This window comes from Sparus aurata, chromosome 18 (assembly GCF_900880675.1).
Source record: "Sparus aurata chromosome 18, fSpaAur1.1, whole genome shotgun sequence".
Lineage (NCBI taxonomy): Eukaryota > Metazoa > Chordata > Actinopteri > Spariformes > Sparidae > Sparus > Sparus aurata.
The window spans coordinates 33,319,277-33,341,756 of record NC_044204.1 but is presented as its reverse complement, the minus strand read 5'-3'; the positions used below and the strand labels follow the sequence as shown (position 1 = coordinate 33,341,756).

General features: G+C 45.7%; 1 protein-coding gene across 1 annotated transcript in view; it reads left to right on the top strand.

Annotated features, from left to right (window-relative positions):
* The window catches only part of slit3 (slit homolog 3 (Drosophila)), a 265,217-nt gene that overhangs the window by 141,184 nt on the left and 101,553 nt on the right, over positions 1–22,480 (top strand). Inside the window, 2 exon segments of the mRNA XM_030396867.1 lie at positions 1,747–1,818; positions 18,466–18,537. Of these exon segments, the coding sequence (XP_030252727.1) occupies positions 1,747–1,818; positions 18,466–18,537 (144 nt within the window).

Below are 22,480 nucleotides of genomic sequence, written 5' to 3'. Positions count from 1 at the left end.
ATATTTTCCGGCTGCGCTGCACATTAAAATATCATAATACCATTCCTGTCTGTCAAACGTTTGCCTCCTCTGTGCTCCTTCGTTACCGCAAGCACCGAGCGAAATTGCACATAAGAGCACATATTTTCTTTGACTCGAGAGTATACAATGCCAGGCACATACTTTTCCCATCAAGGCCCGGGGAGAGAAAACGAGGGGAACGCTCATCTCTTGTCAAACAAAAGGAATGAGCCAGAAAACACAGGGCTTAAAGGGAAACGTCCAAAACGATGAAACCTTGTTAGTTTGAGGAAATTAGTTTTCTGTTTTCCGAGCACGGCTCGCCAATTAACACTCACGGCTCTAATAAAAGTTGATTGGCTCTGGAATAATGCACAACCAATTTTCCTCCCGCGTGCGTGAACGTGAGGGGGAATTAGACGGCGTAAGCATGTATACAGTATGTATGTGCATGTGTGGGCGCACGTGTGTGTGTGTGTGTGTGTGTGTGATTGTCCGTCGGGGGGGAAATTGACCAATAAGAGGCGTCGCTTCTTAGCTGCGTGACAGGAAAATGTTATGAATATGGTTGGTACATAATTACCTTTCTCCACAGAGAGGTTGGCTGATTTCAACGCTGTGTGAATGTGTGTGTGTGTGTGTGTGTGTGTGTTTCAAGGTCAAACAGAAACCTCCAGGCGTCTAACATGCGTGGTCATGTATTTGTGCTGCAGCTGATTGGCTCTGTTGTGTGTGTGTGTGTGTGTGTGTGTGTGTGTGTGTGTGTGTCCGACTCGGGCCTGACTGGCAGGGATGTCGGGCGATTAGCTTGTCTGATATTTTCATACCTCTCTTTCTCTCTCGCTCTCTCTAATCACATTGTGCTTTCTGAACCCGGTCTGCCTGCCAGGCCTCCCCCCCAACAAACAACACTAATAGAGTTAAGGCTGCGCTGTTGTGTCACGTCAGAAATCATTTGGCTCATATCAGAATTCATTACGGAGGAAGAACAAGAAAAAAAACACACACACATAGAAAAAAAACAAAAAAAACGTAGCATGTTCGCTGTTCAGTGTGTGTTAAAGAGAAAGAGTCGTCACTGAGAGGGCTGCTTGATGGTGTTATTAGAGTGTGTGTGTGTGTGTGTGTGTGTGTGTGTGTGTGTGTTCTCCGGGTTTCTCAGAATAGATGTGATTGCCTCATTTTTCCGCCGGAGCAACGCTGCGCTGTTGGAGGGCTTAAGTTAAGAGAGAAAAGAAAAAAAAAATCTTTTACATTAAAAACATGCGAAACACACATTCAGCACACACACACACACACACACACACAGAGAGATGCTGCGGTCTTTTATTCTTTCCCTCTCTTTTCTCGTTCTTTTCCCCGCCGCTGCCTCGCCATTAATCACACACACACTCCACACACACACACACGTACTTATGCGCACACACACTTCAAGGCGGGGGATGGACTCGTGCCAGCCGTATTTCTGATAGTTTCCTTTTGTCTTTGAAGCTCTTTGGACCAAATTGTTCCACTGATCATAAATGTCACATCATCCTTTCTCCCTCCCTCTCTCCGTCTCTTTCTCCTTCTGTGCCTTTGTACTGTAATTGCCTTTGTGTGTGTGTGTGTGTGTGTGTGTGTGTGTGTGTGGCATAGATCAAATGTTTGTGGTTTTGTTTATCATTTGGTTCCATATACATCTCTGAGTGCTTGGAATACCTCAGCTAATGTCTTCCCTCTCTCCCTCTCTCTCTCTCTCTGCAGAGACCTCAGTGAGAACCAGATCCAGTCGGTTCCGAGGAAAGCTTTCAGAGGGATCACAAGTGTCAAGAACCTGTAAGCACAATTCATCTGCATCGTCTGTCTTTTTTTTACCTTTTATCTTGTGTTTAGTAGGAACTGCTGCTGTTTGAACCTCTCCTCCTCCTCCTCCTCCTCTTCAAACACTAGCTGCGATCCAGAAGTTTTCAGACGTAACAAACACTCGCAGGAAATTTGATATGCAGACGGTCCTTTACCCCCCCAAAATAAATGTCCATACAGGTCATCTGTGAAAGCAGCTTATAACCTTAATATTTAGGTTTATTGTTGGGCTGAGACCTCCAGTTTCCTCCTGGAGTAACAATTCTCCCATAATTCTCCTGATTCTGACAGAGGAAATCAGTGACGCTCCGACAAAACTTTAGCTGCAGTGCTGAATTCTCTCTCGGTGAAACCCCTCGACACATTTCCCAGCTGCTTGTAATTCATCTGTGATCTCCGTTTTCCCCGAACCTCCCTTTATTTAGCTTTTCATCACCCGTTTATTCCCACTTTTCTTACCTCCCTCTCCTCTCTCCTCTCTCTCCTGTCCAGAGAGGTTTTGTCCTCACGTCAGGCGCGTCGATAACCCCCCTGTCATTTATTCATGACGGCCTAATCACCAGTAGTGTGATCAATTCGCTGCCCGATCGATGCTTCTCATCAATAGCGGCTGATCAATCCGTCCTGATGCTGCGTAGGAAACTACTCGCCAGACTCCTGGGGGTAAACAATGTCTTGAATGCGAGAGAGAGTTCGATATTCAGGGTTAGACAGAGTTTGTGGTTCTGGGACAATACAGCTGAATTATTTTTTGGGGAAAAAAAAAACAAAAATCTGCTTAACAAATCTTCTCTGTGTAAATTAAAGTTTGCTGTTGTGTTTCATCAGCCGCGACTTCACGAGAGACGAGTGGAAGGGAGAGTGGGATGGAAAAACAGAGCTGAGCATAATAACTACAAGATGCAAGAAAAGATAATAACACGTCCTTCTGGAAGCCGGAGACGAGGGAGACGGAGAGTTAAGGCGACGACGACGGTGATTTAAATATTCGGATCATAACAAGCGCGGTTCTTTAAACATACGCCGTCGTGCGGGAAGAAAAGCTTGCACAATAAAAGAGATAAAATACGAAAAAAGTTGCCAAGAATTGATTTCAACTTGGAATTAAATAAATCATCTGAGCGATCGCTGAAGCAGAGACGGGGTCATATCTGATCGCATGCCGACTTCCATCTGTTATGTTTATCCTCTGGACGAGCGCGAGATGAAAATGAAAATAAATCATTGTTCCGTTCGTTCCGACGTGCCGATGATGATCATGTGATGTGAACGAAAAGCTCCAGAGCGGCAGAAAAAAACTTGGTGGTGAGAACTGTTCACGCTTTTCAAGAATGAACTGTGAACCTCAGCTTTCAGCAGCTGTAAGTCGGTCAAAATAAACCTTTAACTCACCCCGTCAGATGTGAAAATATCAGGAGAGGGAGGCCAGATAGTGTGGAGGACGGAGAGAAAAGGCAGAATATTCACTTTCATCTGAAACCAGCGCTGGTGACTGTTGGAGCAGTGGGAAGATGAATCCAGATGTTTGTGTTGAGCTGCTGCTGGTTCATCAAAAAGGATTTTACTCGTTAAAGTTAATAAAGTTTAACACATTAAAGCGCGTTCGCAGGTCTTTTGTGGCTCCAGAGGAAGCTGAACGTAGAACCAGAGATAATATCGCCTTAAAGGGATATTACGGTGTAAGTTTAATCCATGATCTAAATCACCGTGAAACTGTGTTAGACTCCCTCTCGAGAGATCAAGTTAGCAGACCGCTAATTTACGGAGTTTTATCAACCTCAGAAACGACCGCACGACAACAATACACTGCAGTAAATGGATCCAAATATAAACCGCCACCAAAAAGCCACAAATAATGCTCAGAACAGCACCAAACTTCAGCAACAGTACAAATAGGGTCTCAGCACATAGTCCGGGGGCATCTAACCTCCGCTAGCTTAGCTGGATTTCTACTGAAAAGCTGACTAAATTTACCACTCTTCTGCAGCAGCTTCCTGTTGACGGGAAGTCCCGACGAGTCGATTACCGAGTGCAGTAGAGTTCCGCGGCTCATGGATGAAAATGTATGATTATGACTCCATGGAAAAGCAATCAAAGTTCATATGTGTCTTACCTGCCAGTTTATAACAGTTGTTATTATTAGAGCGGACAGGGAAAAGAACGGAATTGAGCATTTCTAACCGCACTCGGTAATCGTCGCGTCGGGACTTCCCCGACCCGGAAGCTGATGGAGGAGAGTTGAAGTCTGTTTTTAGCTTCACAATAGAAATCCTGCTAAGCTAGCGGAGGTTAGATGCCCCGGACTATGTGCTGAGACCCTATTTGTACTGTTGCTGAAGTTTGGTGCTGTTCTGAGCATTATTTGTGGCTTTTTGGTGGCGGTTTATATTTGGATCCATTTACTGCAGTGTATTGTTGTCGTGCGGTCGTTTCTGAGGTTGATAAAACTCCGTAAATTAGCGGTCTGCTAACTTGATCTCTCGGAGAGGGAGTCTAACACAGTTTCACGGTGATTTAGACCATGAATTAAACTTACACCGGAATATCCCTTGAACCTAGATTACAGACTACATCACCCACAATGCAGTTCAGCCACTGAGACAGTTTATCAGATTACATGCAGCTGATGCCACAGAAGAGTTTATACTACTTTTTACACATATACCACAGAGCTAAACGACCTGTAAACATACTTTAATGTGTAAAAAAAGTGGAGTTACCCTTTAACATAAAAGTATCTGAAGGGATGCTTTCCATAATGTAGTCAGACGATCACATTACATCCCGTCACCAGGCTGAACTATGTCAGGTTTAAAAATAGCTGTTAAAAGATGTGAATGTAAACACCTGCAGTTCCTCTGGTCGTAGTTAAACAACCTCGCGGTGAGATTCGTCTCCTCGACCACAAGAATCCTCCTCGTCAGCGTCTCTCCACATCTGACATGTGCTGCTAATTGGCAGCCGGCCTTTTCTAGTAGTCGCGTCTCTAACTGTGATTGTGTTTCTCAGCAGAGGAGTTTACTCGTCCTTGTTTCCACAGAGGGTTTCGTGTTATCTTGTAACGTAAAACCCCCCTCGCGTACGGGAGACGGTGTTTTCTCAACTGAAGAGTAATGACTTCGGATGGATTCGTACTAACACAGAGACCTCGGGAGGAGTTCTGGGCCCGGGTTTGGGTTGGCACCGTCACAATCACAATATTTTACCCCCGCGAGCGAAAACAGCGCTTAGCTAAGCTTAGCGAGACAATTACAGCAGACTGCTTGAATTTATGTCCCCTTTACATCCGTATTATCAGCCGCATACATCAAACTCCAAATCTGGACTCTTTGTGTCCTTGAACTGTGAAGATCTGCACTTTTTTTTTTTTTTTTTACCAGAGGCAATCTGTGAATTGATTAATATGCATCTCGCTACAGATCAGTAATTCCCAGTTAGGATGAAGGCAAATGTGCTCTTCTGGTTACTCTCCTCTCCCAAGTGTGATGTAAGTTCAATATGGCCGCCAAAGTCCACAGGAGATTATTACTCTCAGGTTAAATGGAGCTGAAAGTGGCTGTACTCTGCTGTGTGTGTGTGTGTGTGTGTGTGTGTGTGTTAGTACTCATGGCGGAGCTCCAGAACCTTTTGAATCCGGGCTCCGGCCTCTGATCATCTAATCCACTCTCCCTTTCTCACGTCGGACACAATCCAAGCTAAACGCTGCGCACCACCTTCCCTCCTTCACCTCCGGCTCTCTCTCAAAGTGTTTCACAACCATTTGAAGTTTAGTCCAGGAGAAAAAAAAAAATCAAAAATCAACACTTGCTGAGCAAATCTCGTCTTACTTGCCAGGGTTGCACCTTGTGTTTTCATTTCAATTCATCCAGGGGAGGTTTTTTTTTTTCCAACCTGAGCGTGCGAGCTCTTTTTCTCTCCGGTGTTTCCTTCTGTGTCACATCCATACATTAACACACATTTACACCTGAGAGCCGCCCGGCGCGACCGCAGTCTCCCGCGGTCGTCCCACCGAGCAGCTCCAGTGTCCGGCGGGTGAAATTCAATGAGTTCCCAGACTCACGTTGGCTATTTTCCACCCTGCTCGCAGCTTTCTAACATCAGCCTCTCTCTCTCTCTCTCTCTCTCTTCTGACGCGGCTGCCAAAGCCGTAAAGTCGTATCAATCAAATCTGACGGTAAAATTGTCTCTTCCCCTCCGTTAAAATGTTTTGCGCTTAGATTGCTTTGACCTACAAAGTGAATTCATTTTTTTTTCTCTCTGCCAAAATTAGGAGTGACTCAGGCATATAAAGATCAGTTATTTCTCCCTCCTCCTGCCGTTTCTTCTCCTCTTTCTCTCTCTCTCGCTGTAGTTTCACCTCTTGTCAGCGCTGCTTGCTTACACTATTCTCCTCCTCCTCCTCCTCCTCTTCCTCAAATGGCTTCACTTTCTCAATCTTCGCTCTCCCTCCAGCCGGTGTTCCCCCTCTCTTGTTGCTCTTTTCCCGTAATCTGTCTGTCAATCTTTTGTCTTTTCTCCCTCTTGGTCTTTTTTCTCTTTCCATCCATCCATCCATCCATCCTTCCACGCCATCTTAACTCCCTTTCTCTCCTCTCCATCCCCCTCTTTTTTCTCCCTCTCCCTCCTCCTCCCTCCCTCCCTCCATTAGACAAGGTGACTCCTGCAGTAAAAGGCTCCAACCCTCCATTATACCACAGAGTAAAAAAAAAGAAAGAAAAAAGCGTCATGACATTCTGTCCCTGGTGGACACAGCATTGATTTTCCCGTATGTCTCTCTCTCCTCCTCTCACTTTCTCTCTCTCTCTCTCTCTCTTTCCTCGCTCTCACTTTTTCCTCTATGTCTCTCGCTCACTCTCAATCCATGTCACTCCCTCTCTCTTTCCGTCTCTATCTCTATCTGTCTGTCTTTCACGCTGCCCGGTGGCTAGCATAGCATCGCGCCATTTATTGCACTTCTTTCACACACACACACACACACACACACACACACACACACACACACACACACACACACACTCGTGGACCCTCCTATCAGATTGACTGCTTTGCTGAAACTGCCAAGAAGCTGGCAAATGCGATTACTGTAGGTTTCCCGCTAACCTGAGGAGACAGGTGTATGCCATACGTCTGTGTGCAGGTGTTTGCGTGCGCTCTCCTATATATATTGTGCTGACTGCTGGTCCTGTCGTCCCCCTGAACTCCACCTGTCAGTCAAACCACAGATGATAAAGGTAAATGTGGTGTTAGAATGGATAGAAGGCACGGCGTCCGAATTCCACCGGCGCGCTGTGTGTGTTTTTTTATCTATACGTCACGTCCTGGATGCTTATCTCATCGTATGCGGTCTTATCTCTTCAGATTTTCCGTTATCTAATCGTGTCTTGTCTCGTCATGTTCAACAACCCGGTGAGTGTCTTCTGTGAAAAACAAGAAGCCAAACAATCACCTTCGAGTGATCTTTGTCGAGCATGTTGGCCGGATCGCTCTGCCTGCAGGAAGAGACGAAAAGCTAAAGAAGCTCGTCGACAGCATCAAACGTGCTCCGCTGTCTACGTCTTTGTCAGGACCAGAGCTAGCATTCCAGCTAACACCTGCTGAATGCTAGCGATGTAAAACCTTTGTGTTCGAGCCCCACGCCCTTTTTTTCCATTCATTAAAGCACGACACGGGCGAGGAAACAGTTGATTCATGATCCGAATGAGGAGGGTGTGCAAAAACACACCATCTCTTGCTTTTGGTCGGCTTCTAGAAGATAAATCTCTAAATATCCCTGTAGAAATGTCTCCTTTTTTTGTTTTAAAAGTATGAAAATATAAAGACAGGATGGTTAAGTCTCCGAGTTTGTTTACGTGATGTAACAGAACGCATATTTAACACGTCCAGCGCGGCAAGTTTTGCATCCCGTCACGTCAGATTCTCACATGCAGTTTGGACACAAAACAATCGTAACCGCAACAAACAGTTACGGCTATGATTTAATTAGCCGTGTGCACAACAGTCACATTTACCCCCCTTTGTATTTCCTCCAAGGACATTGGTGAGTTCATTAAAGTGAAAGTAATAATAATAATAATAATAATAATAATAATAATAATAAAAGAGCAAGTCACAATATTGTTTCATGCGTTGCAAAGTCCTCGCCTAAATTGGTGCCACAGCTTATTCAATTCCATTTAATATTTATTCATCCCTCCGGGTGCAATTCGAAAGCAATTTGAGACAAGCTGGTTGAGAACATAAAAAAACATAACGACGTCAAATCAGGACAAGCGATTGATTCGCACACTGCAAAAGATGCTGAACGCATTCGCATGAAGATGAAGATTTTAGAAGGAAGTGAACGCTGATAAAAAAAGTGTTAAAACACTCTCCCTCCTTTAACTGAACAGTGTCAGCGTGCAGAAAAGTTTGCAAAAGTCGGATAAAAGTATGTTAAAGTTTGTTTTCTAGGCTTGTCAACCAGCCTGATGCAGTGAACTCCACCCAGTGTGTATCCAAAACAAGTTACAGCCAATAAGGTGTGAACTGTGTACGATAAAGGTGAGAAAGGTGAGAAAGTCTTTGGCGATTACCATCATGAGACGAAGCTGTGGGTGTTATATGATCCCTGATGGAGTCTAGACGCTCCATCAGGGGGCTGACGGTGGAGTTGGTCTGGATCTGGACGGATATGAAGAGGAATGTGCTTCTGTTGAACTCGGACCTGAAGCGCTGGAGGTGAACGAGGGCTGGGGAGCGTTCACACCGACGGAGAGAGAAGAAGAAGAAGAACAGATTTAAAGTTTGGCAGCGACGATACGATTCAGAGAAGCCGAGATAAACGCGATCATCTACAGATACTGAGCGTTTGTAGTCACGCTTGAATCACAACACATGTGAGTCAGTGCTGCTGGGAGGCATGTAGCAGCAGCATGTAGCAGCAGCTGGATTACGAGGTACATGGACGCATCAGATAAGGTGCAGATGTGTTCGTGTGCCCTCACATTACACCTCAGTGCCCACACAGACACGCCGATATCATCCGCAGCCATCGCGTCGTCGCATCGCACCTTGTTTTCCATCTCGCCCTCTTACCCGCTTTTTTTTTTATTGTGATGAAATATAATTCATTTTCCCCGCCGGGTCCACCCGAGCCCGACGTCTACACACTCGCCGTACCTTCAGGTGGTTTGGAAGAATGTAATATGTAATTTTCTTCAAACAATACAAAATGTACGGTACATCAGAACAAAAAGAAAAAGAAAAAGAAAAGAATAAGAAAACCCGCCCTGTGGCTTTTACTTCTTTACCTTTTCTCCTTCCTGTCATCCTCTCCTTTCTGTTCTCCCTCGTAAAACGCCTCCACGCTTCACGCTTCCCTACCCACAATGCTGTGCAGGGTGGCCGTTTGTTTGAATTATGACCACAGCGCCTTAGAGAGGGGTGAGAACATTGTGTCGGCTGCGTGCACACACACACACACACACACACAGTTTTCTGACCTGCACTGTTGTGTGTCTTTGTCACTGCAGATGTTTGTCTTCAGTTTTTTTACTTTTTTATTTTTTTTTATGTTTACCACAATTCCAGCAATTGACAATTAGAGGCAGACATACTGTATATCTGGCACGGCTGTGTTTTAAATTACCCGAAGCAGATTAATTATCGGTTTCCTTTTGATAGCAGAGCATCTGTCAATGAGTCACACGCATTCATCACGTCATCTCCGTGCAGGCACACTGTGGCTTGCATGATTATATGAGGAATTAAAAAAAGGGGGGGTTGGGAGGACAGAAGATGGTAGCCAGGTTCTGGAAATTGTTTACTCGGATTCCCATCATTCATAAACCCCCCCAACGCTCCTCGCTAAATGGCAGGATGTGGCTAATTCATTAAAGGTCGTGACCAACTGAGACAGGAGGGAGAAAATGTCAATTGCTCCGTCTGAATCGTAGCATATTTAGCTGGACAGAATAGAAACAGCTTCATTCATCATCACGGTGCTCCAGATCGCCAGACTGAATGTGAGACGAGGACGCTTCTCCACAACCACAGATGAAGACGAGCGGTTCTAAATGTGGTTCATGGAACCGGGAAAGCGTCGCTGTTTCACTTAAAACAACTGATTTGGTCGCCACACTCACGGATGGAGATGGTTCCGAGGTTTGTCGCCACTCAGATGTCGGGGAAATGTCTCCAGGTGTCCTTGAAAATATCCAGCGGTGTGACTTGAGCGGCCCACAGGTAGCTAACGTTACCTCCTCCTGCTGCAACAGGTGGCTGATGAACAGATAAAGAGAACCGCCGCTGTTGGTCGGCGACCGTCAGCCTCGGACCTCGCTGTGGTCTGCAGGAACGCTATCTGCTGACATAACATCCTGGCGACTGGGCTGCACAGTGAAAGCATTTGGGATTCAGTTTTAAATTCACTTAAACTCACATTCGGGGGGGAAACAACCTTTAAAGTGTTTGTGGTTAGCGTTGGAGGAACTTCTGCATGCCTTCCTGCAGAGTGTCAGATTAGATTTTTTTAGAGGTTTTGCTGGGTTGCCAGGTCTGACTTGAACTTTCACCATCAGATGAATGTTTGTTCCATCTCCTTTCAGTGTTTGTTCTCAGCGCCAACAGAGCTACAAAAAAAGAAATACCGACAAATTCACTTGAAGCAGAGTTTATGGTCAAAATTTTCCAATTCAAAATGCAAAAAAGAAACACTCGGTTGGAAAGCCTCCCGCTGTCCTTGACTGCATGAACCAATCTCAGGCTGGAACACAGTCATAGATGGACATTATTATGTTGGAAAAACACGACATGCTGTCCTCTGCCCTTGAATATCGCTAAAAGCAGATTCATCATTTGCAAGTCAAAGCCTACCCTGAGTTGTACAAATCATCAATTACCACAGGTTACATCAGCGGTACTGGTCGAGAGGAACCAACAGCACAGCGAACCAGCATCGACTCGTTTACTGAACGTGGTACCGCCATGATGTTAGAGGAACCAGGGAGAATCAGGGAGAGATGCTGGAAAGCAAATGCAAAGATTTAAAGAACATTAACAGATAGAGAGAGAGAAGGTGAATCCTCTGATCAGCCCCTCGTTCTTCACATATTCAAACCACATCCATCCCTCATCCACTCCTCCGTCACTCCTCCCGTCTTCTTCGGTCTTTTTACTTTTTATTTCCAATCTCCGACCTGCTTCTCTTCTATTCTTTCCTCCCCCGCTCTCTCCAGTAGACCACTATTTCTTTCCATGTCTTTGATTCCTCCTCTCTCAGTTGCTGTGTCTCAGTTCAGGGTCTGCGTCCTTCGAAGGACTCGGCCTTTGCGGTCTTCGAAGGCGAGTCCTTCAGAGAGACCTTGTTAACCTCGTCAGCCTTTGGAGCGTTGCCTGGTTGCGTCACCAGATGTTTTACCCTTACGTCACGTTCTTTCTTTGTTTTCGGGGGCGCAAACAATCTTGGGATGTGTGAGGCCATGACGGATAGTAGCAGTGCATCCTCCAAAAAGATGGAAAAGAGCCTTCAGATTGGAACAGTTGCTGACTCCATCCTACCTCTGTTGTTCATTTCCCCCGTTGCCATACTTTTCTTCTTTTCAGTTGTTCTATTTATCATTTTCTACCCACTGTTTTGTTTTTGGCTGATCTCTCTCTGCATGTTTCTATCAAGACTTCGTGCTCCGACTGGCAGTGTTAGATTCTCCTGAGAGACAACTTAGCGTTCTTAGTGTCTCGTAGATGTGAGTCGAGTCAGAGTTCCCCTCTGATCGGTTGAGTCCTGATGGATTGATTGTTTTGTCCCGTCAGTTTCTCGCGGTGTCTTTCCAGATGGTTCTGCGTAACCAAACCATCTTGTGTGTCACGTTAACCACGATCGTTGCCCAACTGCAACCGACGTGTTTGTCACTGTGCTCGTGAGAACGAACTCCCCTGAAACTTTAAAGATTTATTTAACCCAAACCAGGATGTTGCTCTCAGTCATACCAAAACCTAAACCACAGTGTCGTCACGTTACGAAATAAACACTTTTGGACAGACCCATGCTGTTGTCCCGACTATAATACAGCCTTTTGTCGCATTTAATTTGTTTTTCTTGTAAATTAATATCTGATTTGTTCCCACGTTCTGTGTCGAGCTCGTAAATCAAAAGGTGAAGTTATTTCTGTCGTCGTCCTTCTTCACAATAGACGCGTTTCACCAAAAACATCCAATGTGATCCACTGAAGTGGCGTTGGGATAAAAAGGAGACACACCACTGCGTTTTTCTTTTCATTCGTCATTTATTCACTGTGTCTCCGTCACTATTCATTGTGCAATTTCTCCATCAACACAAAAAACGTTCTGCGTCGGGCAAATTGGAAACAGTTTTTTGTAATTTCCAGGCAGAAAGCTGTTTGTATTGATTCTCAAATTTTGTGGTGAATCATTATTTGTCGCTCTGAATTGGATGAAAAAAAAACCTCCAGCAAGTGTGTCCTCGTTCCCCGTCCTCTCATTAATTACTCAGTCAGAAGTAGTCGCTCACTGGTGAAGTCATGAAGCGGCAGGGTTGCTGTGTGTGTGTGTGTGTGTGTGTGTGTGTGTGTGTGTGTGTGTGTGTGTGCTTCCCTCTGCTCCAGATGGTAGCACACATTAAACACACTAACTAATTATATGGAAGGAAATTAAATTCTGGACTCCCGTTCTATCCCCCGTAACAAACATCCCTGAGCTGAACACGTGAAAGCACACACACACACACACACACACACACACACACGTACGCAACGAGTCGGACCCTTGTCCCAGATTGATACCAATCGTGTCACTGCTAATCAGGGTGCTTGGTGAACAAAGCTGTCAGGAGGAATCCAATCAAACCGCAGATGATGAAATCGTTTTGCTGTGGATGACGATGGAAGACGAAGCACGTGGTCGCCGACGAGAATCCGCCAGTTACTCTCAGTTCCAGGAGAAATTACAGACGTGAGGTTTCTGGAGCAAGGTGACAATTTGTTCTCGACATGATCAAAATATAATCTGGCAGCGGAGTCGCAGTCGTTCCTTCACTCGTCTCACAGGTCAGCTATACGGAGCGGTGGGAACCCCTCATCCTCATGTCAAGAGGTTCTGAGTGTCGCCGGTGACGCGCTGAGAGAAAACGGTCTTTAATAAATATGGAAGGATTTATTTAACAAGTTCTCACTAACCACAAAGTAAGTGGTTCATCAGAGCCCTTTAAAACAACACGAGTATTACAAAAACAATAATTTTATGCACTAAAGCGGCGTACACACATAAGGATTTTATAAATATTAAGAAATCTGTAGAGCCCCCGATCTAGAATCTAGTCCTCCGAGCCAGAAATGTCATGTGATCAAACGTGATCTACAGTAACCAATGGCAACAACCCCAGCGTCACCGGGCTCTTCATAAACGGAAAAGAGGATAGACTGTATATAAAAAAAGAGTAAATAAACGTTTGAAACCATGAAATATATGGAAGACATAGAAGAGGGAATGATGGAAGCTTTGGCTTCTCCCGCTTTTCCCTTTCGGCCATGTGTATTGTATTATTTGAACAATGATGAAATGTGATGTTTATGAATTGACATGCCCGAAATAAACAACATAAATAAAAAAAAAAAAAAAAAAATGGTGGTCCTCAGACTATTGCTGTCCCATTAAAAACATTAAAATGGCGAATTCAAACACCCCCATAGGAACAGTTAGATCTCACCGTTGTTTTTATTTACGTCCGCTTCCGTGTTCCTCAGTCAGCTGGTTGGCTACGTTGCGTTCCACGGAGTAGTGACTCAGGAGTCGTCGGCTTTCCACACACATGAAGATTGTTCGTCGTAAATATTGAACAAGTTTAACATTTAAGATTGTCGGCCACGACCCGTTTCCGAGTAAATTATGGGGACAAATTGACTCCTAACACACCACAGACCGCAGGATAATCGTATAGGATAATCTTATAAGACAGAAGATAATCTTCCGTGGTCAGGAAGGGGTCAAATCGGAGCAAAATCAGCCCAATTATCATTATGAGTGTACCCCCCCTTAATTGGTCAGCCCAGTCACCAGAATGAAAAACATATGTTCACATTTGACAGCCGAGCCACTAACTGCTGTTCGAGACTGTGTTTCAGTGTTTGAATGTCTGAAACCCTCTGCGTTTCAACATTTGTAAGAGTGACACCGCAGGGGAGCTTCCAGCTGTGTTTGTGGCAACGATAATTATTTCAAGCTGACAATGATCTTGACTGACTTGAATGACTCAGCCTCTCCTGTCAAAGTCAGACACCCAACTGGTCTTCCGGACCTCTTTCTCTAAGAGGTTTTAGGAAACTGTACCATAACAACAGCTCCACTTCCTCTGATACATTCGGAGATGGCAGCTATTACTTTTTTGGCCGTTTCTGTGTGTGCCAGACAAGATCATTAGACCTTCTGCTGAACCCTGGATTATGTTCACTGGCAAGTCTTTTACATTCTCTTCTAAGATTTTAAATGTTCCTACTTTCTACAGTGAGTCGTCATGGCAACTCATCCACCACCCCCGACCTCTACACCCTAAACATCCGCCTCGCAACATACACGGCTCGCTACTTCCCACGTTGGCACTGAACGTCAGCGCCGAACATTGACGACTGATTAGATCTCTCTATCGTTTAACCCTTAAAGGTCGGGAAGGCAATCCAAGAGGAGGACAGCTGATTGTTGAGTCTCATTCTCAGGTCGTCAGATTCTTCTTCAGGTCCAAAAGCATCAGTATTTGACCAAAGCATCATCTGTCTCCCTCCAGAACTGCCTCTCCTACCTTTAACTAATGGAAATATAATCGCTTTAACAACGACAGTCAACTTTGGCAGTGCCATGTGTCTCCATATGGCTGCTCAGGCTGCGTGCCAGATCGCCTTCCTAAGAAACAACATGCCTTTTAATTACATAAGACACAGACATGGCACGGCCATATGTTGGTACGATCCCCGGCACTCTCTGTATTTAAGAGTTCAGTCATCTAACAGATGCTCACGATTGCAGCGTCTCTTCTTCCAACAAGTACCCAGATAAAGAAACCAGAATCTAAGAGCACGCAGTCCCGTCGGACGAAGACTTAAAACTAAACACTTGTTCAGTGGTGATGACTCATAACAATCTTTTATCAATCGTGCTCAATTAATCAAGTGCAGCTTACCGAGCTTGTTAAAATCGTGTCTCTGAACCACCTCGAAAATAAAACTGCATTGCATCAAAGCAGATCAGAACATCTCGTCCGTCTCTGGAAGCCTTCGCAAGGGCCCCGAAAAAATAATTACGTTGGGAGGCAAACGTGGCCTCCAGGCACGGAGTTGTTTCATATTTACTGTCTTGAGTCCAAAATAAACTCCTGCCAAGCGTTCACTCGCCAGCAGTCGGTCAATATCAGAAAGAAAGTACATGAAAAATGTGCTCGCTATACTACGACCTGTTGCAGGGATTCTGGAGTGCAGTGATCAAACGGAGATTACAGTATCTCGGCTTGTAGAGCAGCTTTTTTCAAAGTTTTTTCTGCGTGTTGATCTTATTTCTGGAGGAGACAAAGAGAGGAGGAGGAGATAATGATGCTTAAAGGGATATTCCGGTGTAAGTTTAATCCATGGTCTAAATCACAGTGAAACTGTGTTAGACTCCCTCTCGAGAGATCAAGTTAGCAGACCGCTAATTTACGGAGTTTTATCAACCTCAGAAACGACCGCACGACAACAATACACTGCAGTAAATGGATCCAAATATAAACCGCCACCAACAAGCCACAAATAATGCTCAGAACAGCACCAAACTTCAGCAACAGTACAAATAGGGTCTCAGCACATAGTCCGGGGCATCTAACCTCCGCTAGCTTAGCTGGATTTCTACTGAAAAGCTGACTAAATTTACCACTCTTCTGCAGCAGCTTCCTGTTGACGGGAAGTCCCGACGAGTCGATTACCGAGTGCAGTAGAGTTCCGCGGCTCATGGATGAAAATGTATGATTATGACTCCATGGAAAAGCAATCAAAGTTCATATGTGTCTTACCTGCCAGTTTATAACAGTTATTATCGAGAGCGGACAGGGAAAAGAACGGAACTGAGCATTTCTAACCGCACTCGGTAATCGTCGCGTCGGGACTTCCCCGACCCGGAAGCTGATGGAGGAGAGTTGAAATCTGTTTTTAGCTTCACAATAGAAATCCAGCTAAACTAGCGGAGGTTAGATGCCCCGGACTATGTGCTGAGACCCTATTTGTACTGTTGCTGAAGTTTGGTGCTGTTCTGAGCATTATTTGTGGCTTTTTGGTGGCGGTTTATATTTGTATCCATTTACTGCAGTGTATTGTTGTCGTGCGGTCGTTTCTGAGGTTGATAAAACTCTGTAAGTTAGCGGTCTGCTAACTTGATCTCTCGAGAGGGAGTCTAACACAGTTTCACGGTGATTTAGACCATGGATTAAACTTACACCAGAATATCCCTTTAAACTTTTGCACACCCTTTTTTCACAATCATACAAAACTCCCTGCAGTAGAGCCTTTCCGAACTTATGTACTACAGTAAAAACATCTTCCAGTGGCTCTGAGGACTTGCACATCCCTCAGATTCCTCTCACACACTGACAAAAACACGCACGTATAAAAGCAAACCAAAGAATATATTGCTCCTGAAGCCCTGATGTAATTTCCGTCGCCCTACAGAGACGACCCCGCTCTGGTTTTCTTTTTTTGGGGGGGGAATCACCTACCTCGGGGTTAAAAGCCGACATGACTGATAGAACAGGTGGCGCGGCGTGCATGAGCAGACGCCGGGGCTGCGTCGAGAAGAAGGAAAGGAGATTTAAAAGCCTGATAAAAGAATACAGGGAGAAGAAATGGATTAGGAATGGATAGATGGGGCGCGAGAAGAGAAAAGGTGAAGGGGAATCAGAGATGAGACGAGACGAGGGGGCACGAGAGCGAGAGGAGGCAGAAAAAAGAAGAAAAAACGGATTATGAATGGAGGAGAGGGGGGGAGAGAACACGAGAAAATGGAGAAGATGGATGATGGGAAATGAGAGGAGAGGAAAAGAAAGGAGAAGTCAAAGGGAGGAAAAAAAGGATTAGGGATGGAGGGATACAGAGGAAGAGAGATGAGATGGGGAAGGGGGACGAGGAGGAGAAGATTAAGGTGGAGTGATATGCTTTATCTTCTAGTGTCTGGAGAGCAGACAGTCACTAGTGTGTGTGTGTGTGTGTGTGTGTGTGTGTGTTTCTCTGCTGCTTGGTTGCGTCTTTTCCTCCATGTATCTGCGTCCACCTGTTCGAGTGTGTGTGTGTGTGTGTGTGTGTGTGTGTGTGTGTGTGTGTGTGTGTGGACCGGTCCAAATGCCGCTCATCCTTCCTGGTTAAGTTTTAAAAGAAGACGCTCCTGACTGTCTGCCCTTTGTGTCTTTCCTCTCGCAATCCATCCATCTGCTCCTCCGCAGAAGTAGGAGAAGAAGAAGAAGTAGTAGTGAGGGGGAGGAGAGACAGAATGGATGGATGAATGGGAGGGATGGAGCGAGCGAGTGGAGCGAGCGAATGGAGTTTCCGGGGTTGTTGGGTTCATGGGATGGAGGGATGGGAGGAGGAGGAGGAGGGGGATTGGTTGAATACCTAGAGCCGAGCAAATTAAAGTAAAAGCAAAGGATAGATGACGATGGGGCAGAGGGTGCATCTGGGAGTCCGGTGAATGAGGCGTCGAGCAACAAGGGAGGAGGAGGAGGTGGAGGCGGAGGAGGGGGGGAGGAAGAGTAGGGAGAGAGAGAGAGAGAGAGAGAGAGGGAGGAAGGAAGGGGGGACGGGAAAGAGAGGCAGAGTCGTGACTGTAGGTTGATTTACGGAGGCTTTCCTTTTAATGAAATTGTTTCAGTGACAGAGCCGGTAAAAGGCCCTTAATGGATTGGCTGGCCTAATGTAATGAAATTACTCCCTCTTTCACTACAGGGAGAAAAAAAAAAGAATAAAAGAGGACATGGGGAGGAGGGGAAAAGGAGGAGGAGGAGGAGGAGGAGGAGGATGGGAGAGGAGGGGTGGAAGAGGAGAAAATGCAATTAATATTTACAGAACAGACGAGCAGGGTGGGCTTTAGTAGCTACGGCTCCCTCGCTCTCTTCTTCACTGGGTCTACCTCTCTCGTCCCTCTCTCTCCTGGTGGCCAGTGTGCGCTGGGCTTGCAGCAGGGGAGGGAGGTGATAGGCTGACGCCAGGCAGGCCACTGTAGCGTACCGGTCTCCTCTCTCGCACTCTCCTCTTCCTCTCCTCCTCTCCTCAGGGCTGGCCGTATCAGCGCCGAGGTGAGAGACTTAACCTTAGCTTGTGTGCTACCGTCTGGACTGGGTATCCCCAGTGTGTGTGTCTGTGTGTGTGTGTGTGTGTGTGTGTCTGGGAGTTAACACCGGTGTCTCCTGCTGCCTTAAGCCTTCTTGCTGGGGTATCACCTCACACACACCCCCACATGCACACACTCTTTCACGGAACCTGTCTTTTGTTAGTCCCTCCCACAGCTGAGCGGACCTTCAGTACTTGCGCCTGACTCTCTCCCATCTCTCTCTCATCTGTGTGTGTGTTTGTGTGTGTGTGTGTGTGTGTGTGTGTGTGTGTGTGTGTGTGCTCGGTGCAGGCAACTGGACAGCAACCACATCAGCTGCATCGAAGATGGAGCTTTCCGAGCGCTGCGCGATCTGGAGATTCTGTAAGTAGAGAAAAAAAAAGACCCCGGTTCTGTCTCTCCTCCTCCTCCTCTCCTCCTCCTCCTCGTCCTCCCGCTGCTCTCATCCTCTCTTCTCCCCGTCTCCCCTCGTTCATGTGCTGTCTGTGCAGCAGGGACCTGTCCTGCGCTCTCCTCCGCTCGGTATCAGCTTTGTTTTTCTGTCTTAGTTTCTTCTTCCCTTCATGTAAAAATCCACGTCTCCCTCTCTCCTCTCTCCTCTCTCCTCCCTCGTTCTCCCTCCCCTTCATCTACTTTTTCTCTCTCATCTTTTATTCAATGTCTTTATGCACATCTGCTGTGTGTTTTCAGTGTCGGCAAAGCTTTAAACTTACAGCCGCTGCTGCTGCTGCTGCTGCTGTTGTTGAAGATGTAGTCCTGTGCGTGTTTCTGTGCGTGTGAGGCTGTGAGTGCTTTCTGCGTGCGTTGCTCGGGGGAAGGATGATGCGTCCCTGCTCGCTCGCCGGCAAATGTGTTGTCCTTGACTCACAACACACACAAACACGCACACGGACAGAGAGAGTGAGGAAAGCAGCGTTGCGGCCACCTGTGCTTATTCTCTGCACCGTGTGTGTGTGTGTGTTAGCGCATGCTGGTGATTCCCTCAGCGCACGGGAATATGTTGATGCTCCTGCGTGTTTGCCTCCAGCTGCGTGTGCGATAGAGTGTGTGTGTGTGTGTGTGTGCGTCTGATCTGTCCACATCTTTAGAGCAGCTCATTTGTCACTATGCTCAGAGGTGTGACGGGCGACTGTGCAATTCCAGGTAGTGTTGGGAAAGGCGTCTACTTTCTGCACAGTTGTATGCGTGCGTGCGTGTGTGTGTGGGTGGGCGCACATCATTGTGTGTGTGTGTTAGTGTTTGTGTGTGCATGTGTGTGTGTGTGTGCATATGCTCTCGTGCAGAGGCAGATGTTGCACCAATTTTTTGCACTGAAATATGTAAAGGTTAGAGTGTCCTGTCTTCATTTTTACGTAAGACCAAGCTGGAGGAAGTTAACATCCCGTCCTTGGTTTTGCTTTTTCATATTCTGCTGTTTGATGCTGAGAGGTGAAGAGGTTGGCGATTGTGTTGCTGGATATCTGTATTGGAGGGTGAAACTGCAAAGCAAATAAGGCAGGAGAAAGAGAAAGAGAAAGAGAAGCTAAGAGACAAAGATGGGTGATGAAACAAGACGTCGAGATGGCAGAGGGGAGGACGAGATGATTGGAAAGGCTGACAGCGACGTCCCGACTCTCTGGAGATAAATGCTCGTTGATCATTAAGCGAGAGGCTGTCGAGGACGACAGGGAGGCAGGAGAGAGCAGACTCGTGGTGCTGAAGGTGACGTTTGAGGAGGCAACAGGAAGTTGTTGATTCTCCTGGTTTCATTAGTCAAGCTTTGTTTCCCCTCAGTGAGGAATCCCAAATGAAGACAAGAACTGTAATTGTTCGCTTCAGGAGGAAATCTGTCTCATTATCATATAAAGATGCACCAGGTAACACTGTGAGTAACCTGAGACATCAGAGCATCTTTGGCAACGTGTTGTCTTTTTCCACATTTGTGCAAAAACAGCACAAGAAAAAACAAATTCCATTGACTTTTCTCCCTGAAATAATTCATATTTAAGAAATTAAACTGCACCAAGAAGGCGGTGGAACCATTTCTTTGCCATGATAAACTGCAGAATCCAGACATTTGCGATGTGAAAGCTTCGGTGGTGATTCCCACCGGGCGCGTGTCGATGAGCGTCCTGCTGTTTGTAGGTGTGCTGGTTCTTGGTGCAGTCCGGTGCTGCCCGATGTGTTCACATTAATGATTAAAGAGAGCGGGAGGATAAAGTGGACGTGGCTCAACACACCTTCAGCTCTCACAACTAATGGAATAAATGTTTGTATTGTTAGTCGCTGTGAAGAAAAAAAGATGTTTTTTTTAGCTCGGATTGAATTTAAAACGCTGCACAAATCCTTATTCAGCCGTCTGTGCTTCTACCTGTCGTGATTCCCCCCTTTCAAGGTTTTATTCCCTTTCAGCAGTTTGCCAATTTTTTTTTTTTTTTTGATTCCCCCGCCGCACTTTTTTTTTTTTTTGCTCGGCGCACAATGGAAGTGATAGGGGGCAGATAGAGGGGGATCAGCGGCGCGAGATACAACATATTAGCAATTCATAAGATTCTGACAGCTGAGTACTCGGCAGGATTTACAATTCACTGTAAATACGCCGCCGTTCCCATTCACAGCAGACAGCATGACAGCACACAGTATATTCAGTGAATGTGACGTTTTAATAAAGGCAGGTGTGTGTGTGTGTGTGTGTGTGTGTGTGTGTGTGTGTTTTTGCACGTGAGCAAAAGGGCATGAATGACAGTAAGCAATTCTGCCGCTGGACTGATCTTCATTTCAAGCATCTTAACACACACACACACACATTCATGCAGAGATGTATGCGTATTCTCGCACATGCACACACACACACGTACACACACTCACATGTACACACACGCACACTCACAAACACAGGCGCAGCTCCATCTGTTCAGTTCCTGGGGTTGATTTCGTGACCGCAGTACAAAATGGGGTGATAGAGATAACAGTGATTGGAGGTCGTGTGACTGCAGCATCAGGTAGGTGTGTGTTTCTGTGTGTGTGTTTCTGTGTGTGTTTCTGTGTGTGTGTGTGTGTGTGTGTGTGTACATGTGTGTGTGTGTGGACTTCAGAGCCACATAGAAACCAAACAATTTCGAAAAAAAGCGCAGTTTTCTTGTTTTAGATTTAGTTTAAGGGGTTTCTGGAGTTATTATCGTTGGTGTTGATCAGCTGATTGACTCGTGGGTCAATCGTTGGGTCTCTCATCAAGATTTTTGGAGAGTTTTTGAGCGTAAAGCAATTTAAAGATGCGACCTTGCTCTCTGGGAGGAAGTTAATTGGACGCTCGATGTGTTTTCAGACTTCTTGTCGGAAATCGACAAATTAAAAGAACAACAAATTCATTTAAACCAAAAATTATTGTGAGTTCAAGCCACGAGGGCGGGGTGACATTTAGGATAAAGTCTGCGGTTGTGGAGTGAGCGAGGCGTCAGCGAGTGTAAAGATCTGAATGTGTTTGCATGCTCGTGTTTGTGTGTGTGTGTCGCATGTTTTCCCACATCTGCATACATCAATATATTGCGTGTGTGTTAGTGATGAAGCTTTCCGATGACGATCACTCCAAAAGATGTCCGTCTGCATGTGCGAATGTACTTTTTCTATATGAATAAGTACATTCGAAGCTGCACGTTTTCTGTGTCGGCGGTCTGGAAACATTGTGTGTCTTGTGTGCGTTCGTGTATTGCAGCAGTTTGTGTGCCAATTGAAAGAGGCGCCGCGCTGTGTGCCACTAACGAATCTCCACATTAATTAATCTAGTCGTTTTTAATTAGCCGCTGTTTCTTGGTAGACTCGGCTCTATCTGAGCTGCTTAATGTGTTTCACAGGAGCGGCGACGGCGAGTCAAAAGTCGAACACTCGGGCGTCAGGCTCATTTTGAAAATGCTAAATGGATTTTAGTTTGTTGGTTTCATTAATCTCGTTATAATTGTTCGTCTGGAAATAAAGCGCCTCTTCATTAAATTAGACAACACGTTTAAAATGATGTGACATTTGGAAGGATTGGACTCTCGTAGCGTTTGTCACATCGCAAAAAAGTGCAAAAGTTCGTACAAATACCGACGAACTGAGCGGCGTTTATAACGAGGTGATTGTCTCATTTTAAAGAATCTTAATGCTTTGTTCCATTTTTTTTTTTGCATTTCCATCATTTTGTTTCTGTCACTTTTCATCAACAGAGCGAAAATGCAGCTAGTTTTTCCTCACTGGGCGACATGAAACATGAAATATAAACCCGTCGCAGCAAAGTAAACCAGCAGTGATTTATGGTCGCCGGTTCAGAGAACTAATTTCTAATATCTTA